Source organism: Epinephelus moara, chromosome 10 (genome assembly GCF_006386435.1).
Source record: "Epinephelus moara isolate mb chromosome 10, YSFRI_EMoa_1.0, whole genome shotgun sequence".
NCBI lineage: Eukaryota > Metazoa > Chordata > Actinopteri > Perciformes > Serranidae > Epinephelus > Epinephelus moara.
Window position 1 is genome coordinate 24,650,898 of NC_065515.1, and position 24,557 is coordinate 24,675,454.

Here is a 24,557-nt window from a genome sequence, read left to right on the forward strand (position 1 = left end):
ATGGTGTGGATAGAAATCAGTCATGGCACTAACTTTGTTCCATTTAGCACCAATTGTCTGTGTCTGTTAATGCGTAAAATTCTTGCTACTGCACTCCTGAGGAAGAGGAACTCAGGATTTCACACTCATAAGCAACCAAAGCAGTTCATGTTTGGCAGCACATTATTCAGGCCTTGTCCACATGTAAATGGGTATATATGACAACATAGCTTTATCTATGCGTTTTGGCCCTCCGTCCACACGCAAACTGCATTTTAGGTCACTGAAAGTTGACCTTTTAAAAATCTCCATCCAGGGTGAAGATTTTCAGAATCTCCATTTTCAGTGTTAATGTGTAGAGACAGAGAAAACAAAGCTTTTGTCTTGTGACATCAGAGTATGCGCCGTCTCCTTTGTGGTTTTCCCAAGAGTTAAAACAAAACACAGTAAAGCAGCATTTCATCATCATGCAACACAGACCTGAAACAACCTCCCAGATGATATCAGGCAAGCCACAGCTCTGACCACTGTTAAGTCAGAGCTAAAAACTTTCCTTTTTTACACTGCATACTCTACACGTTAATTGTTTCTAATTTAATTTACTTGTGCATCTAAAAACGGGAGTATTGAACACACCATTTTATTTAATTCTTTTATTTTCACCTCACTACTTTGCATTTTTAATTTGTAAATCTTTTATCTTTGCTGTATTTTAATCACCCTGTAAAGCACAGTGAATCACCCTGGTGTATGAAATGTGATATACAAATAAAGTTGCCTTGCCTTGTGAAGCGTCACAAATGAGACGGCATGTTGTGTAATGGCGGACATGGCTAAAATAGTGCTGGACATAATTTTGCTAACCAGACTTTTTACATGTTTACACATAAATGTGCAGTTACACTTTCACTATTGAGGCAAAGAGGTGTGAGAATCCGTTACGGAGGCCACTGCGCCAAGTTGCTTTTGTTTTTCAGGCTTCTGATTTGCAACATGTGTGTCTTTAGGGTTGAGGTTGTATCCCGGCCTGCTGATTTGGCATGCTCTGGACAGCACTTCAGTTGTGTTTTTGCACAGAGATTTTTTTAGAACAGTGAGTGTGGATGGGATTTTTTCAGGAGGTTAAAACCCTCTTTAAAAAAATATCTGCAAACGAGGACTTAGTGTGACAATCTACAGCCAAAAAGTCTGCAGAGGCAGGAGGTCAGGGTAGATTTTGACTTAGGAGTCCCGTGTTTACCTCAAATAACCTACCAACAGTTAGCAATGATTTCTTCTAACACTTAAAACTATCGTTCTCTAACACTAACCAGGTTACTACTGAGCCTAAGCCTGTAGATAGCACTGTTAGATCATAAAATGATGTTAAACATTCTGTATTTGTCTTTCCGGAAGGCCTTTACATATCGCGCATTTGTCACTTGTTAGAATTATTTCATGGACGATAGATAAAGCTTAAAGGCTGCATTCCCACCTGCAAGAAAATAGTGTCTGAACACCCTATAAAGACTAAGAATATGCTGGAAAGAAGTGCTTTCCATGTATTTACAAGCTGTGAACTGTTGTGCCGCTTTTCAGCCTTATCTCAAACTCAAAATTGGATAGGGAAGAATGTAATCGTGAGTGGTAGCATGCAGAGAGAAGCACAAACTCAAGCGGCGCACACATCACTTCGCAGAAACATGCAGTGATCGGTGGTTTTAGTTAGGGTAACCTGGTTAAACAAAGGTTATAAAACAACGACGTCCCAAAAGACAACAACATTCCAGAGGGGCCAAGTGTGGCTCTCTGAGGAAATCAGTCAGTCACATTCCTGTCTGTGATCAATCAGCCCCTGGCCCAGACAACCTAAGATTAACCTCTGCCATCCTGGAAACTACCTGCCCTTCCCATAGAAAACAACCTCCAGCTCAGTACGATTTACTGCAGTTTCCCTTGTTGTGATGAGCAAATATGTAACGTAGAAATATGATGTGTGTGTCTTTGAGACAACCTGCCTGCAGCGAAACACGCTCAATCACCATTCACTTTACTGCATTTTCCACTGTTAAAGATGACAAAATAATTACACAGACACGGAGTGCAGTTTAAGCGTGCGTGTGCTCGTGTAGGCGTGTGCTTTGCTGCTTCGGTCCTCATTCGAGGGGAGGATGGCTGCGGAGTGAAGATGGATCCACAGTGTGACGTGAGGCCGTTTAAGCAGAAAGGAACGCTCATTCTCTCCACCAAAGGGAGAATGTGGGCGAAGGAAGGAGGGGAGGATTTGGCACATTGAACACTAAAGTATGGAAGAGCGCTCCGACCTGCCACGCTTTGCTCACTACCTCAGAGGCACTCAGCTCAGTGACAATGTGGTGGAGTCATTACTTCAGGTCTCTCAGGTACGGTACTGAGTGTGAGGAGGGATGTGACCTCTGTTGGATTCACTGAATGGAGACAAAGCAGCGGGTTTATAGAGGAGCGCAGAGATTACAGTGAAGTTAATAGTTCACGGAAGAATAAAAAAAATCTACTTTTTTGGTTTTCCCACTTTCCCTGCATGTTTTACTTCTACCTCAGCTCCTGAACTTGCCACTTTCAACTTAAGTGACTGAGTGGAGAGGGTTATCATGATAGCCCTGATGACTCGAGTTTTCCAGTTAAGGAAATGCTAAAATTGTGGCACTTTGTTTAAGTGGAACATTTCTTGTAGCTGCGCTGCACCCGGTTCCTGTCAGCTCTTGTCTGTTGCCCGCTCTCAAACTCAGTCAGAGCTTTAACTATTTTTTTCTCACATTTTTTCTCCTCACAAAATATGAATCCCGTAAAAGAAATTGTGATTTATTCAGTTGTCAAGTGCACAGCGCCCCTGTTTTCTCAGCGTCTGCGTCCTGCCTCTCTACCTCCCTCCACCTCGCCGTCAGCCTGCAGTGTTCTGGCCAGCACATAATTGTCTAAGTGCTTCTGGATGGCAGCGGGCTATTTGGTCATTAAGGGGCCTATTAAGTCATTAGTGCAACAGTGGGACTGCCGTCTGCCTGCCGACAGGACCAGATGATCGCCCTGATACGTGTTGCCTCGCAGTTTTCCACATATTTGCGCAGGTAATTATAGCTTAGATGTGAAACACCCTCAGATGTCACGCTTAAAGAGGGGATACATGTCGCCAGCACACTTTAAAGGTAATCTCCTCCTCCCCTTCTCCTCCACCTCCACCTCTTTTTCCACTTGCCGTGTGTGCAGATGAGCAATAGGTTAGCAACGGGACAACCAGAGCCTTGGGACATGTCAGGGAGAAAGATAGGGAGCGAAAAGGAGGGAAGAGGGATCCAAAAAGAGCGAGGAGGTCAGAGAAAAGACGAGCAGACAAAGAATTACTTTTTCCATCAGCAGCCTCTGTGGCCAACACATCACTTCAAACTCGCACACCCGTCACGGAATGTAAATATTTGGATATGGGTAAGTTTGGATGTTACTCAATTCCTCCCTTTAAAGATGTCCTGTTTAGGTGAACACGGTCCAAAGAACACAACGCGAAGTATTCTGCATGATTTGATACGACGCATGAGAATCTTATTATGATTTCAGTACCGCTGTTACTCTTAGCAACCCCTGCCTGGCCAGGAGACATTCACTACCCTGGGCTCACAATATTACATTCACCACTTACCATAAATGCTCATCAAATAACTGCCATGTTCAGCCAGAAACCTCTGGATCTGTACGCAGAGAGACATTCCTCCTGGGTATGTGCTGTATTTTACTTTTACTGTTTTCAAATAATCAAATTGCTCATTTGTATCCTTGGGCCATATACTTTATGAGGGCCAATCTGAATTGGAAAACCAAACACAAATACAAATCAAATTGAATATCATAAAGTAATAGCGGCTTATGGGAAACACAGACTGTGTGGGTCTAAACACAGTTAAAGGGAATTTCTCTGGCCCAGACAGACAAAACTCTCACTTTATGACCACTGTGTGTAAATTCAGCAGTTGCTTTCCCAGCGCCATGCACTTTTCATTATATATTGTGATGCAGATATTGGAAAAACTAAATGTCATATTATATTACCATGAAGAGATAGATTGTTGTGATAGTTTAGCCGCATCTCCAGGCCTGAGAGTGCCCCACTGTAACCACAGCATGATATGTGAAGCTGCAGTGTCAGCACAACACAACGCCTCAGCCTGCCGTCCCCTCTAGAGGAGGGACGACACAGGAGGTTAACTGATTGAAATAGACATGCCAGGCTGTCACTGAAGCTGTAAACAGAGGACGCCCTCCTGCTGAGAAGAAACTGGAGTGTGTCACCGACCGCCCTCCTATCGCTTAAAACCTTACCCGCTTCCCTCTGTAGCTCTGAGATGACAACACTGGCGTGTACCGACAATCCACCATCTCTCTCTCTCTCTCTAGAGCCAAACAACACTGGCAAAATACCACCTGTGAAACTGTGTAACATGTCATCAAAACATCACAGTCGTCCCATCCTGATGGCTCACACTTTTTACACAGACATCGATTCAGTCAAGGGTGTATGTTTTGTTTCAATCTCAGTGAGAACACATTAAATGGAGGTGTTTGGGGATCCTCTACCAGAACATTTTGAGCATCAAACACTTAATTTTCCTTCATTCTGGTGAATTTTGTGCCTTTTCTGCATCAATACAGGGTATAAATGTCTTTAATTTTGCCAAAATAAAAGTCCTCTGCAACTTTACTGTTTTTACTGGGGGGGACAAATGCACATGTTTTAAATATTGAGGGAGACTTGTCCCCTGCGTTCCTCCAAAATCGCCTTTGGATTCAGTGCTGTTACTACGTCCACTGCTGGCTTAAAGGCGAGACAACTCAGTCCCCCCTTTCCGGGATCATACTTTTTATACAGAACAGCCAGGCAGAATAGCGGTGCAACATTCCCCCCTTGAACAAGCAGTGTAAAAGGGGCTTCTCTCTCACACACACACACTCACAAACACACAGTTGCACGAGTCGTAGCACAAAATAGCCCAGGCCAATGGAAACTCAGAATGGTCAGAGGTTGAGCCAGGTACGCTATCAGGCCGGGCAGTGCTCGCCTGTTCAGCAGTGCCCAGACTGACCCCAGCAGACTGCCAGTCTCCTTACCGCTCCGCTGCTCCACGGCTCCACTACCACCTCCCTCCGTGACCCTTGACCCCTGCCCAGGAGACAGGCGCCACCGATATGATGTAATTTCTCTCCGACATGGGCCAGTGGCCTCGGCTGCAATGCGACCCAGGGAAAATAAATATGGGTGTTTATTTGGTGGGAGTGAGAGAGGCCCACAGGCTGGAGCTGCCCTCAAGTTTCCCAAAAACATTTTTGCACCGGAGCCGTTTTTGCTCCACATCTTAACTCCAATAACAGACAGTATCTGGGTGAAAATAAGCCTGTGCAGCATAAATACATGGTACGCCTGTGATGCTGAACTGGTGACCTACTCAGTTTCACTAGTTGCAAAAGCACCTTGCATCATCTGATTTATTATTACCTGATGATAAGTTATGATGGTAATTTGCTGATCCACCTTTAAGGGAAGGCCTCTGACCATTCTGAGGCTGTTTAGGAGTCACGTCCTGGAGCTGTGTAGCACCAAGCCGACTAAGCATTCGCCAGCCGTTCCCACTCGCTGCTCAAAGCATTCACAGAGACATTGGTACTGGCCGGCCCGCCCAACTGTCAGCCTACATCGTCCTCCAAAGAATTGGAGAAAAACCATGCACCGTGACCCGCCTTTGTTTCCACAAGCTCTAAACTGCCTCTCACAGAGACATCCGCACCTCTCTGTGATCTAAAGAGCCCATAGAGAGGTCTCACACAGACAGAGCTCTTGTTAGACCACATTGGTCTGAAGAGGGCTCTGGCACACTTAACGTCTCTCCGACCCTCCCACACTACCACCAACATCACCACTACAAAGTGAAGATTGATGCATTGAAACACCCGCTCCACCTCCTGCTATCCTGGACAGAGTGAGGTCACGGGTCCCCGGCAACCTTTGGGCCCGGACCAGTGCCGTAAGACCACTCATCTGTCTGTGGTGTTTGCCTCACTGCACTGGCACCGCCAGGACCAGGTGCCTATGAGAAACCCACAGTGTGACAGATGATGAATCACCAGCCTTTATGTTTCTAAGAGCCTCTCGGTAGAGTCAAAGTTACAGGATATTGTAAGCAACTGCTTTTATTGGGAACAAATAATATGTGGGCCGTCAGGGTTTGGAACCTTTCCCAACTCAGATCTCCCTTTAAGCATCGCTCATGTTTCAGATTAGCGTTAGCGGTGAGACGATGCACATCAGTCTCCCTGCATTTTCAACCCCGCCACTGCCTTTACACTTTCCTTATTCCTCAGTCCGTCTCTATCTCTGCCTTTCTCTCTCTGCGTCTCACTTCTCTTTCTTCTGACTCCCACCCACGCATTCTCTCTTTGACTCTTTCTCTATCCATCCTCCTGACCTCATCCTTGTTACAGTCGAGCGTAGAGGGAATCAATCAACCATAGTGTTCAGATTAAATCACAAATTATTATAATTGAGAATAATGGTTTCCATGTCAGCTTCAGTTCAGCTCTGAATCGTTCTCATGCATATCTGGAAATGAGGGGGTTGGAAACTCAGAAGTCCAACGTTGCTTGTGCTCTGGCGGGGTGAAATTCAAGTTATCCATGATCCAATTTTGACTGGATATCCAATAAAGCTCTTATCTGAATTTGAACACCTGTCTTGTAAAAATGTAACCCTCCCTTGTAAATTCAGAGCCTGTTCTTTTCCCTGAGCAACGATAGATTATGTTTATTGCAGTGGAATAGAAGTTCTCGGAAAACAAACACAGCTTTCTAAAGTTGGACTCTGTACTGCTATTCAACGCTGTTAGGATGAAATTTAAAACAGTGTTGTTTTTAGGGGCAACTGCTGCACCATGCCACACTAAATAGAGATCAGTTTTAGGGACAGTTAAGCTGAGACTACTTTATGGATGAAGAAGACAGAAGGCGTGAATCCCTTTAAGATAACAGAAAAATGACACATCTACTGGATTTAACTATACAGATTGCAAAGCCCTCATAACGGCATTAGCACGTCTCCTCTTCATTACTGAGAGGTACAGTGTGCCTTGCAGAGCTTATTTCTAGGGGCAGTAAAGTTCCCAGGCATGCAGTGGGACTTTGACAGCGTAGTTAGGAGGTGCTGATGAAAGAGGAGAGGCTGGGAGCCCATTGCCTCTCAAATTAGCCCCTGAGCCCTCCGACCTGTCACATGGAGGCTTAGGCACTGCCAACGTGCATGTATGGAGCTTTGCATGCATACAGTGTGACTTCGTGTGTGGTGTGCCGTGCGTGCACAGCACATGTGCCTGGTTGTGAGTGCTGCATGAATACACATACTGAGATTATTTCCCTCCCTAATGTAGATCAAAGGTTGCATCAGAGCATAAATTAGAACCGAGCATCCTCTGCGTGCTGTCGAAGCTCATCACAGATTTTTGTGGGACCCCCCACAGTTTGAGAAATGATCTCCAGCCTCCAACTTAGGTGACTCCCAAATGACTAATTCTTTAAATAGCTGCATGTTCCCTTAATGTCTCAATCATCAGACAAGATATTAAAGATGGATACACTCCCCATGTTTTGCTCATCAAGTAATTAGGTTATTTCGTTCATCTTCCAGTCTCCGATTACAGCGCGGGTCCCGCAATACCGCAGAGCGCCAGACAGACAGTCTGCATTAATGAAAGAGAGAGCTCTCTGCTCTTCTCACCTTCTCTAATCTGTTCTGCATGTGCATCGCTCAGCCTGACACCCTCTCTGCAGATTCAGCTGTTGAGTGTGTTTGTTTAGTGAGGTGGATGGACATCCATAACCGTAAAGCTGTCTCCAGCATAAAAGATTTAATCACTTTTTTTCACCTTACAGTGCCTTCTCCCACACCCTCTGACGCTCGTCTCGGAGACGGTGCAACATCCAAAATCTGTCAACTTTTGTGGATTCCAGAGTTCGGCCTGCTTGTCTTCAAACTACAAGCAGAATGATACAGAATCTTACATCTACTCATGCCCCCTCTAGGCCTGGCTTGTTCTTGAGATTTCTTCAGCTATTCCAGCTGTGTACACACACGGAATGAAATGCAAAAAAGAAGAAAATAAACAAGCATTCATTCCTCCTCTTACCTGAGAGAAGTTGAGTCCATTCAGGGGGTGACACTGCTCCTCCACCCGCTCTACCGCCCCTGTCGTCTTTCCCATCCTCTCAGCCTCTTGAGCCAAGAACAGATCCAGCACAGGCGTCCCCCTGGAGCGAACGTCCCACTCCGTCAACGAGTTGACCATCAGCATCACCCACACCGGCCGTTTCCTCTCCCAGTTTCCCGCAATGGCGTTGAACAGGTAGTCAGCATACAGGCCTCGGCCACGCTGGTCAGCGGTCATCCAGTAAGGCATCATGTGTTTGACGTAGTCCAGATGGCGCTTGAGGCGGCGGTACAAGTCTCGAGGTAGCAGTGTCTGCAGGTTCTCCCCGTGGGGCAGCAGCTGGCAGCTGGTCAGCTTAGAGATGGTCAGCGGGTCGGTCAGGTCCAGCTCAAAGAACACATTGCGGCTGTTGTGGAATGCCTGCTTGGACCTGTCGGGGATGAAGTCCCAGACTCGAGTGTAGGGCACGTGGATGGTACCAAATAAGTACGAGGGTGGGTGAGGAGGAGCACGCTTTACTCTCCACAGGAAAGAGTTCATGTCACTTTGCTGTGGAAGAGGCAGAGGAAGAGGGGAAGGAAAGAAAATAAGAGATGGAGGTAAAGATTTTGAGAGCGAAAGGAAACAAAAATACCAGAACCATCATCTTAGAGCGATTCAACTATAGCTGACACATTTTTCCTCTGTTGTGGTTTACTGGCTCGTAGGCTCGGGTCAACAAGTTAAAGATTGAAATACCATTTTAAGATGACGGCAGGGGAAGTCTAGTCAGCTCTGGGCTGTGCTGTGAGGGCTTGCTGCTGTGGTGTGGGCAGGGGGTTTATAGAGGGGCCTCCGGGGCTGTAAACAGACCCCCGTGTATTGTTGAGGTGCATACCTCGGTTGCCAAAGCCTCATTCGGCCTGGGAAGCATTTTGAAGGCTGCAGTGCAAATATACTGCACTGGAGCTCATAAAAGCCAAAAGCTGAAAGAAACCTGCTCTCCATTCTGACCCCACTGTGATACTTTTGTTTGTGATTTTTTTTTACACCAGGCAGGGAGATGTGGTGCTGACAGCCTTAAGTGCGGCACTGTTTTTGTCCTCTACATGGTTTATGTTACAGGAAGTGTTTGTCTAGTGCGGTTATCTTTATACAAAACAATGTCACAATGGATATGAAATAATCACAGCCATTCTAAATGAGCATACGGCCGTATTGCGTTTTTAAATATGTTTCTTGTTAAGTGCTCCACAAATGTGCTGTGCATGTGTCACGACTTTGATGTTGGCATTATTCAAATATGAAAAAAGAATTAACTTCTATAAACAATATCAAACTTCTGGCTTCTGAGACACAGTGTAATCAGGCATTTGAGGGATGAAACCCATTACAGTAAAATAAAGTTATTCTTAGAAAATGTTTACTTCTAAAATTTAATCAAGATTTCCTTCAGCTGTGTTCCAATTATACTGCAGGCTGCCAACGCTGCCTTTGTCAAATAAAACGTTTCAAACGGGCTGCCAAAAAGCGAGTGAAGTCGTCTTGTGGGATGTTCTGTTATCATCCTAATTAACTGCAATGAACATACAGTAATTTCTGGCGCAATCTCTCCCTCGACAGAATAAATCGAAAGTGCTATGTATAATTCCAGAGCAGCGTTTCTTCTCTTCAGATAGACTAAGATGTTTAAACAGATTGTTTCTAACTCAGTTTTCACATTGGCAGGGTGAAGCCGACACTGCAGACTGACGGGAAGGCTTTGGACGGCATTAGATGCATTAGTGCGCTCACCGTCATAATTCTGAGACACGGAAACTTAAAGAGCAGAGCTTTTTTGGTGTGCATGTGCAGCTTTTTGTCATTTCGTTAACTTGCACGTGTGCGCCTAGGCCTCCCCCCCCTATAAGTGAAGAGGTTTTTCGACATGGAAAGTGTGGTCGTGTCCTGAGGAGAGGCGAGATCCCCTCTGCTAAAGCTGCGTGGACTTTTCTGGAGAGCCTTGACGCGCAGGGCTCCTTTTTATGGGGGTAATTACTCTTAACAGAAAACAGAGACCACTGTACTGACGCATTACAAATCACATGAAGCGAAGGAGCACCAAGTCTTCAGTGATCTCTGACAACAGATCCATTATCCGCGGATAGGATATAACGCACTAATGAAACAAAAGCCTGTGATCTCCAAACGACTCCCTAATGATATCCGCACACTCATGCGCACAACCGCCAAGTGTCATATTTAAAATCTTGCCTGTTGCTGACTTCATTTTTGTTTCCAATAGGGGAAAACACGTTGGATGTGATGAGTGCAGTCATGATTTTAATTAACTTATCCCTCCTTATGTCGAGGATGCATTCACAGTGGGTGGGAAGCAGACAGACAGACAGACAGACAGACAGAGACGCATTAACTGAGCTGGAGTTTGGCCGCCTGCTCTGCACTGCTGCACTTCCTCACAGTGAGACTTCAAGCCACATCCGTAATTTCACCAATATGCCCCGATAAGTGTTTTAATAGGCCGTGCGTTGCGCCCGAAACATGATCACGCCTGAAAGGTCAGTGAAACTTTTCCAAATGAAGTCAAGTCACCCGTGGGTGTTCCCCCACTTGCGTTTGTCACATAAACAGCCATAAAGTTGGCGAGCTTTAACAATTTCTCTTGGCAAAGGCGCACATTTCTAAGGCCTGGATCTCCTCTTGGAAGTTATTTCAGGGGCCAGTTCAGAGATACCTGAAGTTAACACGTCTGGAGATGACGCACGGTTTTTTTTATCACTGACCTTTAATCAAATTTAATACAGAAAATACAGGAAAATTATTATTATTATTATTATTATTATTGTTGTTGTTGTTGTTGTTACACATTCTAGGCATTTCCCATTATCCTGCAATTGTAACTATTATTTTCATCCCCGTTTGATCGTTCCTTCATCATTGCGCATCAGTTTATCGGTTAATAATAAAAGATATTCCGATGTTTAGGAGGTTGCAACCTTTGGCCTCATTATAGAGCACAATTGTGATAATTAATAAGTCTTTATGAGGTGTGATGAAGCTCTCCTGTCGTAAAGTTACGCGCAAAATTAAAAAAAAACACTTAATTTAGATTCAATGTATTTCTACAAATAGAAAGACACTTTATGATGTTGACAACAAGTGTGACTATCTAAAATGTATGACTCTGTAGGCTGGGTAACAGTGAGGGTCAACTCTTAATGTGTCATGCGGTTTCGATCCCGCGTCTGTGTCCTTGACCCAACACGACTCACCGACTTTGGTGCGTCGCACTGCCTCGGTCTGTCCGGTCGGTGTGCGCCCCAGGGTGCCACGCCGTGCAAGAGAGCGCTCAGGAAGACCCAGCTGAATCCCGGCAGACAGACCATCGTGTCGAGGTGACAGGGACACTCCTGACAGTCAGCGCTCAGATGTCTCCTCCTATATGCTCTCCTCTCCTTTGGAATTAAAAAAAAAAGTTACCGGTGGCCTCTTGGCTCACATGTGCCGCACGGCTGGAGGACCATTCCGCCCCTTCCCCATTCCCGACGCTGTCCGCGGCTGCGTTTAGTTTCTGTCTGAAACTTTGTCCGTCTCCTTTCACTCGGCGCGCAGTCCTGAAGCACGAGCTGAAAACTCTTTGGAGAGTTTCCGCGGTGCGCTCCGAAAGTTTAGAGCGTCTTGAAGTGGAAGAGAGGGAGGTGGGACGACTTGAGTACCCCCCCTATCCCACCCCGGTACACACAACACACACTCACACACACTCCTGCTTCTTTTAAGAGGAGGGAGCGCAGGTTCAGAGAGGGATGACAGGTTTGCGTGAGTAAAGCCCCACAAGACAGACCTGAAAAGAGTGCAGAGTGAAGAATGAATGTTCTTATAAACTCCTGTAGTGTGAGTTTGGACATTATTTTATTCATCACGGTCGTTTTCCTATGGTTTTACTCACTATTAGGCAGTACTCCATACACTAGAATATCTGTATTGCTCAGTAGTGAGTTTATTTGGTTGCTTAGTATCATATATTTCTTTGTTTTTAATGAAACTAATGGAGCAATCAGTTGTTTTATACTTGACTTGTTTAGCTCGATGGAATTTTTTATATTCAATTACTGCAGTGTTTTTTCCTGTGGTATTATTTATTTGTTTAAAATAGTATCTTTATATTTAGACCAAAAAGAAAAAAAGTCTACCCACTACATTTCTCTAAGGCTTTCAGCCTCATCTCACAGTCTTCCTCTGCAGATGGAAAGCCTGATGTCTAGTCTCTGTATGTCCATTGTACTTTCCTGCAAAAATCTCACCACAGTGCTTTTGCATTTGTCTCATATTTCCTTAAATGGTCTCTGTAGCTCTTTATTTTGAAGGAGCAATGTGTAGGATTTAGTGGCAACTTGCTGTGAGGATTGCAGATTGCAACCTGCTGAAACTTCTCCCATGTGCCAAGCATGAATTCCCAATTATGATTGCTTCAGTGTTCATTGTTCAGGAGGTTTTTACCATGAGCCGAATTATCCGTGGAGGTCTCTTCCTCTCCAAAACAAATGGTCCAGGTGATTAAAACCAGTAAAAACACGAAGTAAAGCAGTTTCATGTCACAAGTCAGTGTTTCTCTAACGCTATGAGCTGCTAATATGTGCTCACCTTATTTCTCTGATAACATATGATCCAGCTGTTCAGGAGGTTTTTAGTGTGAGCTGAATTATCTGCAGAGGTCTCTTCCACCCCCAAAACAAACAAGTGACTTTTGTTTCCCGATACTGTTTGGTTCATCACTGAGGGGCTGCTAAATACAGTGGCTGTGGCGAAAATGTCCCTTTCTCCCTTTGGTTACTGTAGAAACATGGCGGTGCAACATAGCAGACTCTGTGGACAAGGACCCGCTTTCTGTGTAGAAATAAATGGCTCATTCTAAGCTACCAAAAACTCAGTGATTTTTATTTTCAAGTCATTACTCACTCAGTAAAACTTATCATATTATATTGCATTTCTGCCAATATATTCCCCTTATACACGCTGAACCTTTACAGAAAACTCTCTCCCAAAATGCAGAGCTGAGAGGTCAGGTGGACAGAGTGCCGGCAGCCAGAAGGTTTGTTTGGTTTGCTTTTCAACAGAGTCATCAGAGCCAAGATGTAAATGAGCAATATTTCTCATGTTGTCATGTGCTTCCTCCTCGGGAGGATTACATCTATCTCTGTCCTTCTCTGTTTGACAACCCCGCAGCCATACATTTGTATGAGAGTCTTGCCACAGCAGAGAGCGTATGACCTTATACGCATGATTAATGGTCACAAATAAACAAGTCCAAGTAAAGACAACTGTGAGAAGTGTTTTATTTATTTTCAGTCCAGCGCTCTTCTTAAGACGTATTAGTCATGATGAGGAGCGGGCGGATCTGAAATAAACGCTGGTGTTGAGAGAAAGTGGCCCCCTCTCTGTGCAGGCCCGCGATGTCAACGCTCCACTACTCTGCTATGACCTCAGTTATTGTCCAAGTGGCAGACAGTGTGACAGAGTCAAGTAGTGGGAAATTTATCATGGAGACCCCTCAAACAAGTGGCACCGGGCCCCTCCCCGCAGGCCGATGGCAGACAGACCTCGGACAAGCAGCTCTTTGTCCTTGGCCATGTTCTCCACTCCTCTTCTCACCACTCTTTGCTCACTTCTGTTACTGGGCAGCTTTGTTAGCGGCCGACAGTCCCTGCACGCTCATTGTGTTCTCCGTTCAGATGAGGCGGATTGGGCGTTTCTGCTGAGTGTCTTTGATCAGCTTGTCTTTTAACACAGTTTCACGTTGTAAAACTGCGACACTTCTGCCCTTTGACCCTTTGACTTCTTTTATTGCGCGCCATTCATCAAGCTTTGAGAATCTGAAAGGCCGAAGAGTCAATATTTCTTTTGTTTTACACATCTGCACAATACTCCAATGCAGCCGCAGATGCTTTCAGATGCATGAAAGCAACATAAATCAGAGGTAATACAACAGAGCCATGTTGATCTAATCAAATCTTTTTAGCCTCACTGCTCTGTTTCTTCTCCTCGCTCTGAGACAGGTGTGGGATTTCAGTTAGCGGTTTCATCTGCTCTAATATGACCACCTGTGGACTCAGGTACTTGCTTTAACCACACCTTGCATTGGGCTTCTCTTTGAAGGAGCTTTTCCACATTCTTGGCCGGTTAGAAGAGGGCTTATGAGCGGCTGGCTGCAGGAGATTCCTGGACGGGGGCCAGCGCTTACAGCATAGCGCACATATAGCCGGGACGAAAGAAGACTTTAAAGTTAATGTTCTGTTAGCAGACCGCAGAAACGCTCACTTGCAGAACGCACATCTGGGGAGGCGTTATACAAAGAGGTTGAGAGAAAGAAAGCTCATTTTGATCTGAAGGTATTTTCAAAATGTTACACAAAGTATGTCTGTGACTGGGCCCACCAATTCTGATGCTTTGCACTACTTTTATTGACTTTCTTGAATGTGTGCAGACTGTAGTACCCCATGTGGACAGATGGGAGGTAGGGAGAAGGAAAGAGAGAGTGAAGAGACCTTGTTAATGCTTGTGGCCCCTGCAGCTCTAAGGATCCTGTGTCTACTTGTCCTTGTGGCTCCGCGGCTGCCTGTCTGTCTGATGTTGTGCAGAAGTCCAGCCACAAAACCTCAACATTAACTCGCTGCCTCAGCCTCAGCATCATTACTTGTGTATCGGTATGTAATGACAGAGGTGCTACTTCTATTACCACCACGGCTACCACACCACATGAAGAGGAAATGTGAAATGCCACAGAGATAGCGGTAACTGAGTCCGGACATGTGTGCAAACTGTTTACCATGTACACAGGGACCCCTAGTGGTGTGAGGGAGAATTAAGCTTATGCACAGTGTGGACAAAGGTAAGGACATGAGAGAGATGGTTAACCCCGAGGGCAGAGAGATAGCGCTTCAAAGAAAATGTGAGTATGATGGATATGAAGGAGTGGCTCATAGCTTTAGGCAGCCATACTTCAGAGACTGACTGTCAGACTGACTGCGAAGGCCACACTGAACTCTCCCTCTGCTCTCAGCTGGAGCACAGACACACACACACACACACACACACACACTCCCTCACTATCTCCACCCGTCTCTTGCTCGGGCTCCAATATCCTCTGTCCTGCTTTGAAGATGCAGAGGAATAATATTGACTGAGTCTTTGGTGAAATGTTATTGTGGTATTCCTTTCCGGATGTCCCGGGAAAAAGGGGGGGAAAGGGACGGGATAGTTGGTGGTAGAGGAGGAGGAGGGTGATGTTGGGGGTGGAATATGTCAAAGAATGTCAGAGGGGGGTCTACAATGAATCTGTTTAAGCCCAGACGCATATAAGTCATATAGAGAGACTAAATCAACCAGAATCTGAATTGCTTTAATACATGTTTGGTTTGTAACTGAGGCTTTCACCCGGTGTTTGCGGAAGAAGTACGCACTGATTTAGATGGTGTTTAGTGACAACAGCAGGTCTGTATTAAGTTGTTTTCTCCATGGTCTCCGCAGTGACGTCCCATGTAGCGTGTCAACACATGCAGTGGATGGCTATCTGTCTATCTTCATCATCCCGAGTGAGCAAAAGCAGGAGGGGAGAGATGAGAGGAAGAGATAAAGTGACAGGGGGTCATGGTCAGGGTTGTTTTTCTGGAAACAGTGTGTCTCAAATGTTTTGATTTTTACTGTCATTGTTTTGGGGTGATGTAAGGAAAGGGGAACATGAATCAGAGTTGCGCTGATTATCACTCACAGTTGGAGATTAAAGCACTTCCATTCAGTCAGATAAGAGGCAGTTTGTATACAGTAGGGATGATGGGGCACCTGATAATTTAACCTGACATTTAATTAAAGTTGCAACACAGACGACAAACCAAAGAGCGCAGCTAAAAGCAGCACCACTTTTTTAAACTTTGATTACATTCTATCTCCATCAGCTCCTTACTGCAGACTGCATGCATCACATGGGTGGATTATGAGGCAATGGACCCCTGAGCACAGACAGGCAGAAGGCCCCACCACCTCTTCTACATAGGGGCAAGACACACAGACTATAGTTGTTCAGTCTCTTTTATTATTGTTTTGCATCTCTTTATAGGTCTTATGTATCTCTCTGTTGTGCCTCATTTTAGTTGTTTTGTATCTGAGGTTGTTTTGCCTCTTTTTGTAGATGTTTTGTGTATCTTTGTGGTCATTTTATTTCTCTTTGTAGTTGCTTTACGCCTCTTTGTGGTTGTTTTACCCTGTTTCAAAGTCGCTTAGAGTCTCTTTGTCTCTGCAGCTGTTTCTCTTGGCATTCGTTTCCTACAAAATGGAATATAAAAGATTATATGTGCTGCAGAGCTGTAGATACACAGACAGGAGGAAAAATTAAAGGGACAGTCAAACATTTAAAAAAAAATGCTTATGATTATTATTTTCATTACTTACATTTTGAAAAGAGACGTTTGTAAATCAGTGGAGAATTTTTTTAAGCGCCACAACCTCTGCTAAATGACTTGTTTCACTATCAGGATTTGACCTGTTTGGTTTGCTAACATTTTGAAAAGACCGGCACGCTTAAATCATTTTATTTCCACTCAAGTTAGCGGAGTGCTAAATTGAAAGTGAGCCACTCGGCCGCACTCAAAAACTGTACGTCTTGAGTGTGCTTGCTCTATGGGCCCCACAGTGTGCAAGATCCGCGTGATTTCATTGAACTTTTTCTGCTTCATGCACCACTGAGCAACTTTCATAGGAATCAACAGGGCCCTGCCTCCAACATTGTATCCAGCTCTCTTTAAACATCCATGAGCTGGCTGGTAACAAATGATCTCATATTACAGTTAAACAGTTAGCGAAAAATATGGTAATGCAAACATTTGAGGTGAGAAATAGGCAACATAGAGTCTTGGTTCATATTTTATCAGCACTGCCTAGTTTTACCATTTAATCCAATTTTTTTTTAGCCCCTGTTTTCACAATACAGGAAACAGTGTGGCGCCCACTTTCTGTTTTCAAACTCTTGTACAACAGCTAAACAGTGCACTAAAATAAGCTTTTGAAGACATTTTAGGTGAGAAATAGGCAACACAGTAACATCATCTTGGTTTATATTTGATCAACACTGCCTGATTTTACCATTTGATCTGTGTTTGGTCTGCTTTGAGTCTGGGAAAGATCCACTCTTATACTCATTGTGTCTGTATTTGCGGCAGGCATACGAAAAAGAGAACGTACAATTGATACTTAGAGCAACAGCCCAAGGGCTAGCGAAATTTTGCTGGATGATGTAGGGGAGACCTCGGCACTGGAGGGAAGTTTTTCATAGTTCAGTACACACACACTACTCACATTGTTATGATACAAAGCAGGTTGAAAATTGTCATAGTATTCCTTTTATGAACGGACATGTGAGTGGTGTCCATCCTTTATTATGTCACCCACCTGTAGATGACTTTCCATTCAAAGGCAAAGGAGGTCTGCCTTGTTAGTCACAAACATACCATGCAGGTAGTGTCTGTCCTGAGATTTTAGTCAAGCAACAGTTTTGATCATAGTGTTTATTTTGCTTTTTTTGCACAAATACACACATACTTACCGACTCTCCTCACAGAGAGCCATGTTTATATTTGTTTTCTAGAGCTTATAATGCTCTCACATCAAAGGCTGGGCTGGCAAAGTCACCCCATGATGCACTGTGTTCTCTCCCACTGGTCATTGGCATTGTGAGTAATTGTATTATCCATATCGGGAAACCCCCTGCTATCTTCTCTCTCATTCTGCCCCATTTACCCCTGAGAGCCAAAGCAGGAGGGGTGGAGGAGTGAAAAGACCCCTTCTGCTTTTAAGCAGATCTAGCCTCTGGCTACTCGAATGGGGAAAAAATAAGATATGGAGGAATAATGATGTTTCCCCTCTTGTCATTTCAACAACCATAGTGACACTGCTGCAAATCTCAGCACTGGACAATGGATGTATTCAATTCATAATATTATGGAAATACGATATATACTGTATATTAAAGCTAATGTTGGTCCATATAATACTCTTGGTGTTCATTGTCAATGTCCTGTTTGTGGTTTATCCAAGCAGGGGTTCAGCAGAGGCTGCCAGTGCCAAATAAGGCCTTTTGCTGTGACTGGGGAACGCAGTATAAACAGCATGTGTTATGATACCATTAAATCAAAGCCTCTGGTCTGCGCTGGTGTTCAGGAACCACACATGAATTCCAGCCTCAAGGATCAGATGAGCTCTACTTTAAGTCGAGAAAAATCTGGATTTGGACTTGACCTTCTTTTGAAGATGGTCATCTGCTCTAATGAGGTTCTTTGAAGATTATCTTATTGTCCAAGGAGCTTTTATGCTACATGTATAGTAAATTCAAGGCATCAAAGCTTGCCTCTGTAAAGAGATACCATGGTTAAAGATCAACAGAGATGGGGAAGCATTGCTTTAACCACAGTCTGCCCACATTGTTTTCATACATGGTGCTCTTCCTTGCTTTTGTAATGCGAGTTTCCAGGACTGACTAGAGAAAGCAAAGACTTTCCCTGCGTCTGAGTCAGTGCAGCCTCCGTCTGCTTGACTGCGGAGAGTTCATTTGGGTGGCAGCAAAACCCTAACCGCGTTTATCCTGCATTTATCCACGGTTTATTTGGTGTATGTCTAGCACATATCTGTCTGTGGTGGTATTGTACCTTGGCTGCTTTGGCCTGTGTTGGATGTGATTGTGTTTGAGGGGGTAGTCTTAGTCATCGGCTGTCTTCAGCTTTGTTTACCCACATCTGTGAAGCCAGGTGTCCGAAATACCACACAGTGTGAACGCAGCACACAATGATCACTGTCTTTGGATTTAAACTGGTGGGTGTTTTGGAGCGAAATGTGGCTTGAACATGTTTGTGGAATTATTAAAACCCTTCAAATGCCTTACCTGTGTATAGGCGTCCAGAGGTGAGGACTTGAGTCACAAATTTGATGACTTTAGACTCGATTTGACAAAATTGACTTGCAACTCAACTTGGACTTTGACACCAGTGACTTGTGACTTCACCTGTACTTAAAAATATTATAACAATATTTTAACAAATAAAAAAGAAAGAATGAGATCGCCAAAACAAGCGACCAAAATGAGTTTCCTCTGTGGAGTGACTGGGCTCAGCCTTAGAGATAGGGTAAGGAGCTCGGACATCCAGAGGGAGCTCAGAGTAGAGCTGCTGCTCCTTCGCGTCGAAAGGCATCAGTTGAGGTGGTTCGGGCATCTGATCCTGATGTCTTCAGGGTGCCTCCCGTTAGAGGTGTTCCAGGTTCATCCCAGTGGTAGGAGACCCCAGGGCAGACCCAGAACCTGCTGGAGGGATTACATATCTCATCTGGCCTGGGAACACCTCGGGGTCCCCCAGGAGGAGCTGTATGGTGTTGCTGGGGAGAGGGATGTCTGGGGTACTTTGCCTGGCCCGCTGACCCCGGATAAGCAGATGAAAATGGATGGATGCATGTAACAAATAAATACAAATTTTGAAAGGCATTCATGGATTTTTGTGAATTTAACATATTATTCTGTTGTTAAAACTGCAATACACTTGGTGAAGAGCACAGTATGACTTGTTTTGGACTCAAAACCACATGTTAGGACTTGAGACTTGACCTAGAACTTGTCAAACTTGGGACTTGACTCTGGATTTGCCTGTCTTGACTTGGGACAAAGACTTGAGACCCCCACCTCTGTTGGCGCCCTTTGGATCAGTGTATACTCCTGTGGTTAAACCAGAAATAATTTGAAAAACTGCACAGGAGGGTAAACATCTTGACACAGCTGCCCTGTCAAAGAGAACCATATGATGTCTTCACAAGCTCTTCGATCTCTGGTGACTTAAACTTCTGGACTTCATCGGTGAGGTCAGAACCAGTGTGAGGCCATGGGAGAGAGGCGATGAATAATGTGAAAGCCCCCATTTTTTCCCCGCCATGCATGTAATGTTGTTTTGGTAACACAATATGACATTTCATTCTTCCTCTCCATCATCTGCTCTTTTCTGAGTCTCCTTTTCTGTCTTTTTCCCCCCACATCTCCTTTTGGTTTTCGGCTCTGTTTATTTTCAAGATCAATGCGCGGTTCAGTAACACTTGGCTGGTCTGTTCCCTCAAACCCAAAGACTTAAAGTTCATGTGTCAGCGTGGATACACAGTCATCTAAATATGAGACATGAAGGGAGGAGAGTGAGAGAGTGAGAGAGATAGGGAGCAGGGAGACGAGAGACATTAAAAGACTAGAGACACTAAAGGAAAAAAGTGGTGATGAAAAGCAATTGATGTGAAGAGACGCAGGAATGCCAGAGTGGGAGACGATTAGGTCTGATTGATGACTCTTTATTGATACAACGCAGACATAATTTATAGCTTTAAAGGGCATTTTTCAAGTGTCTAGAATTAATGGTTTGTAAAAAGAGGGCAGAGGAGGAGACGGTAGGAGCTTTCAAGATCTGTCTCCATAATAACAACCTGGCTGTGGAGTCAGATAAACACACAGACACGCATAGACAGCAGCACAGGTACACACACACGCACACACTCCAGACTTCTCTCTGCTCTCTGGGCGTCGTTCCTACAGCTACTCTTCACTCACACATAGAGCTGTTCTGGTGCTTGACAGGGAGCAGAGGAGCTGTCAACAGGCCCGGAGCCTGTCAAGAAGCAGGCAGCGCTACCACGCTACACCGGCACACACACACACACACACACACACACACACACACACATGCTGATATAAACACAGATCCATACATGCACACACAGTTGAAACATGTCAAACAGCATGGCTTCTATGACAAAACACACACAAACACACATGCAGAGGAGGTCAAGAGACACACGTTAAACAGCACGGCTTGCACGGCTGAACTGTAACACACAGACAAAGAAGTGAAACACATTAAACAGCATGACCCGTATGACTGAATACACAAACACACACACGCAGAGACAAATACACAGACAGTCCACCCATGAAAGTTGTAGAGAGGTAATGTTCTGCTTCTTCAGCTGATCCTGAACATGTGTCAAGGTTTATACTGTAATCTACTGTAAGAAACTGAGAAAAGAAAATATACCAACTCCGCCTCGAGATTTATTTATGGTCTTGCCTGAAGCTCTGTTTGGGCTGCCACAGGACGTCTGTGTTGCGCTGCCATGTGTGTGTACGGTATGATGATATCATTAACCGCTCACTATGTCTTAACCTTGGCATTAACTATTTCACTGCATTAGGCTGACCATCATTGACTTAGATTGGTTCCAAAAGCATTATCATCTCATAGAGTCATGGCCTCTGCGAAGTAAATTCTTTTAGCAAACAGTATAGGTCAGTTTCTTGTAGCTGGAGTGCACCCCATCACTAACATCACGATGACAGCCTCCAGTCTCCACCTGGCCTCATAGAAGATAAATTATAGCCAGAATCTGACTGACCTCTGATGCTCAGCTCCCATGGAGAGCATACTGGCAGCCTTAATGTCCCACCAGGGACGTCACTGATACCGTAGAAGAAATGCAGATGCATATACAAACTGTATCAGCAGACACATTTAAACTGTAACCTGCAAGCATTTGCACGTATTCTGTACAAAATGTATGTGAACTTTTGTGGTAGAATATGTTTAATGTGGACAGAGAAACTGGAAAAGATGATCAGATCTTAAAAAAAGTCAACCGCTACAAGTAGCTCTGTGAGGCTATACTCATGCACAGAGATGCTTTGAGCTCAGGGTAGGGATCCTTAAAAAGTCTTAAAAGGCATGGAATTCGTTAATCTAAAAATAAGGCCTTAATATGTATCAAACTTAAAAATGCTCAGACATTGGAAATAGGATTTTACGCATCATTTTTTCTGACATTACACTGTAAAATCTCAAAATTATTGGTAACATATATATATAAATATTTAACTTTTTGCATATCGCATTAACTTCAAGTAGATCAGGATAGTGGAACCAACAACACTCACATTTGGTTTCTGGCTGGAATGTTTAGAGGACCCACTGTCTGCTAGCTGGCTGTCACTGTACCCTGGACGACATGGGAAAGTGCAACATCAAGGCAAATTGGCTATTGTGTATTTTATACAAAACATTTTCTGAACTCAATTGGAATCAAAGTAGTGGAATCCCACATGCAGAGTGAGAAACAGAAAATTGCCAGCTCTCTTATGATCCAAGTTCTATTCTAGCTTTGTCTCCGCTATGAAAAAAATAAGGTCATGTTTTATGTTTCAGTAAACATTAGGGCAACATTGTCCCCAATCTTAAAGTAACTGATGTCTGTTCTTGCCTTTTTTTTTCTTTTTTTTTTCAATTTTTATTACTGTAAAAATTTCTCTTACACTCGTGGCATTAAAAAAGTCTTAGAAGTCTTAAAACTTACTGTAGAAAGCTGTGAGCTAAATGCCAAAGTCAGCATGCTAACACGTTCACAATATCAGTTCTAAAATGCGGATGTTTGTCAGGTATTATGTTTATCATGCTCACCATCTTAGTATAGCATATTAGCATGCTAACATTAACTTAGTACAAAACACAAAGTGCAGCTGAGGCTGATTTGAATGTCGATTGCGAGTATTAGTCGTAAATGACAAATTAAATAGGATCACCGACGTTATTAGCCTACCGTTGCCATCCCTAGAGAAATTTTAAAAACAAAAAACAAAACAAAAAACAATTATATTGGCATTTTTGGGCAGTGTATGAATTTTGAAAGCCCACTGTCAGAAGCTCTCACTCTTTTAAATTGAAGGATCTGTTATCAGTGAATTAGTTTATTTAATACCCTTCACAGTGTCTTTTTTGTCTTTTGCAAAACACAATGAATACTTTCTAAGAACCATCATTTGTGAAAACAGAATACAGCATGTTAAACCTCTGCACTCTTCCTCTTCTGTCCAAGCTTTACCTGCTGATGAACACCATCATGTACAGCACAGCACATGAGACATATTACAAAGGGGGACTCTAGCAGTGACCCTGCTGACCACTGTGGCTTTACACAGTCCTGATGAGAGCAGCCTGGTCTGACTGCAGAGGGTTAAATCATACGTTACACTCTGGGGAGTTCAGAACTCTGCAGCAGACTCAGTGAGACAGTCAGTTGATTTATGAGCCGGAGCTGAGCCTAGCGCAGTCTACTGGGTCGAGGCACGCCACCATGATTGAAAGTCACATCCGAGCCAATGTACGGGCCACTCACTCACCACGGGGCACACGCCCAGAGATAACTGTGCGCTGTTTTGATATGGTAGGGTCTCAAATGAAGTTGACAGAGTAGCATTTACAAAGTAATTTGAGCACACAGGATACAGAGTCTACTGTTCCTGTAAAGCGGTGTTCGAATTTTGTCCCTCGTAAGTTTCTCTTTTTCTCCCTTCCCCCAATTTGCTGCCATTTTTTTCGTTCCCTCCCCCTCACCCATACTCTGTCCGATCTCTGCATCCATACAGCAATATTCACCTATACTTAATGTAATACTTCATCATCAAAATTAGATGATGCAGTCAGAAAGTTGGCAGCAATGGAAGTATGTTGGTCGGTCTGTCAGTTGGTCACTCAGTCCAGACTCAAATATATTTCAACAACTACTGGATGAATAACGGTGAAGTTTGTACAGATATTTATAGTCACCAGAGGACTGATATTAGTGATCCTTTGACGTTTGTTTAGTGCTACCACGACACTCACATTTGTAATTTTGAGTGAAATGTCTTGAAAATGCCTCACATAAGCCAAAGACTGTTCAAAATGATTTAAAGCAGTGGTTCCCAACTGTGCCAGCCACAGGGTCCGCTTTTCTTCTTAGTCATTAGTTCAAGGTCCACACAGTTTAATACATTCAGCGTCATACTTGCATCTGGCCACGCTGTCGAGCAACTTCGCTGTCTCTGTCGTAGCTGTCCAGTAGTCACTCACTCTGCAGCAGGAAACAGCACTTCAAAGTAAAAGCTCTGTACCGGAAATTCGCTGTACTTTAAAATAAAGTGGGGTTTTTTTTGTTTTTTTTTTACAAAGTTGATAGGTTCGCGAGTCACTTGTGGTCCATTCAGGATGAACCTGCGACCCACCAGTTGGGAACCACTGATTTAAAGGACCAGTGTGTAAGATTTAGGGGGATGGAGTGGCATCTAGAGGTGAGCATTGCAGATTGAAACTTCTCCAGGTTAGAATTCGTTCAGTTTTTATTGTTCAGGAAGCTGAATAATTGGCAGAGATCTCCTCCTCTCCAAAACAAACAGGACCCAGTGATTTAAACCGGTAAAATGCTGAATAAAGCAGTTTCATGTGTTTCTGCTACACTCTTGTTGCATAAGGGCTGTGAAATATAGTAGCCAGATGAAAATGTGAATGGCCCTATCTAGAGCCAGTGTTTGGT

At 44.1% G+C, this 24,557-nt stretch overlaps 1 protein-coding gene across 1 annotated transcript in view; it reads right to left on the reverse strand.

The window, feature by feature from the left end:
• Window positions 1-11,873, reverse strand: part of trabd2b (TraB domain containing 2B) — an 84,100-nt gene extending 72,227 nt beyond the window's left edge. The window contains exons 1-2 of the mRNA XM_050055216.1: window positions 11,426-11,873; window positions 8,154-8,723 (exon numbers count right to left, since the gene is read on the reverse strand). Of these exons, the coding sequence (XP_049911173.1) occupies window positions 8,154-8,723; window positions 11,426-11,539 (684 nt within the window). The 5' untranslated portion in view covers window positions 11,540-11,873. The remainder of the gene's footprint in view (window positions 1-8,153; window positions 8,724-11,425) is intronic.
• Between the last annotated feature and the right edge of the window lie 12,684 nt (window positions 11,874-24,557).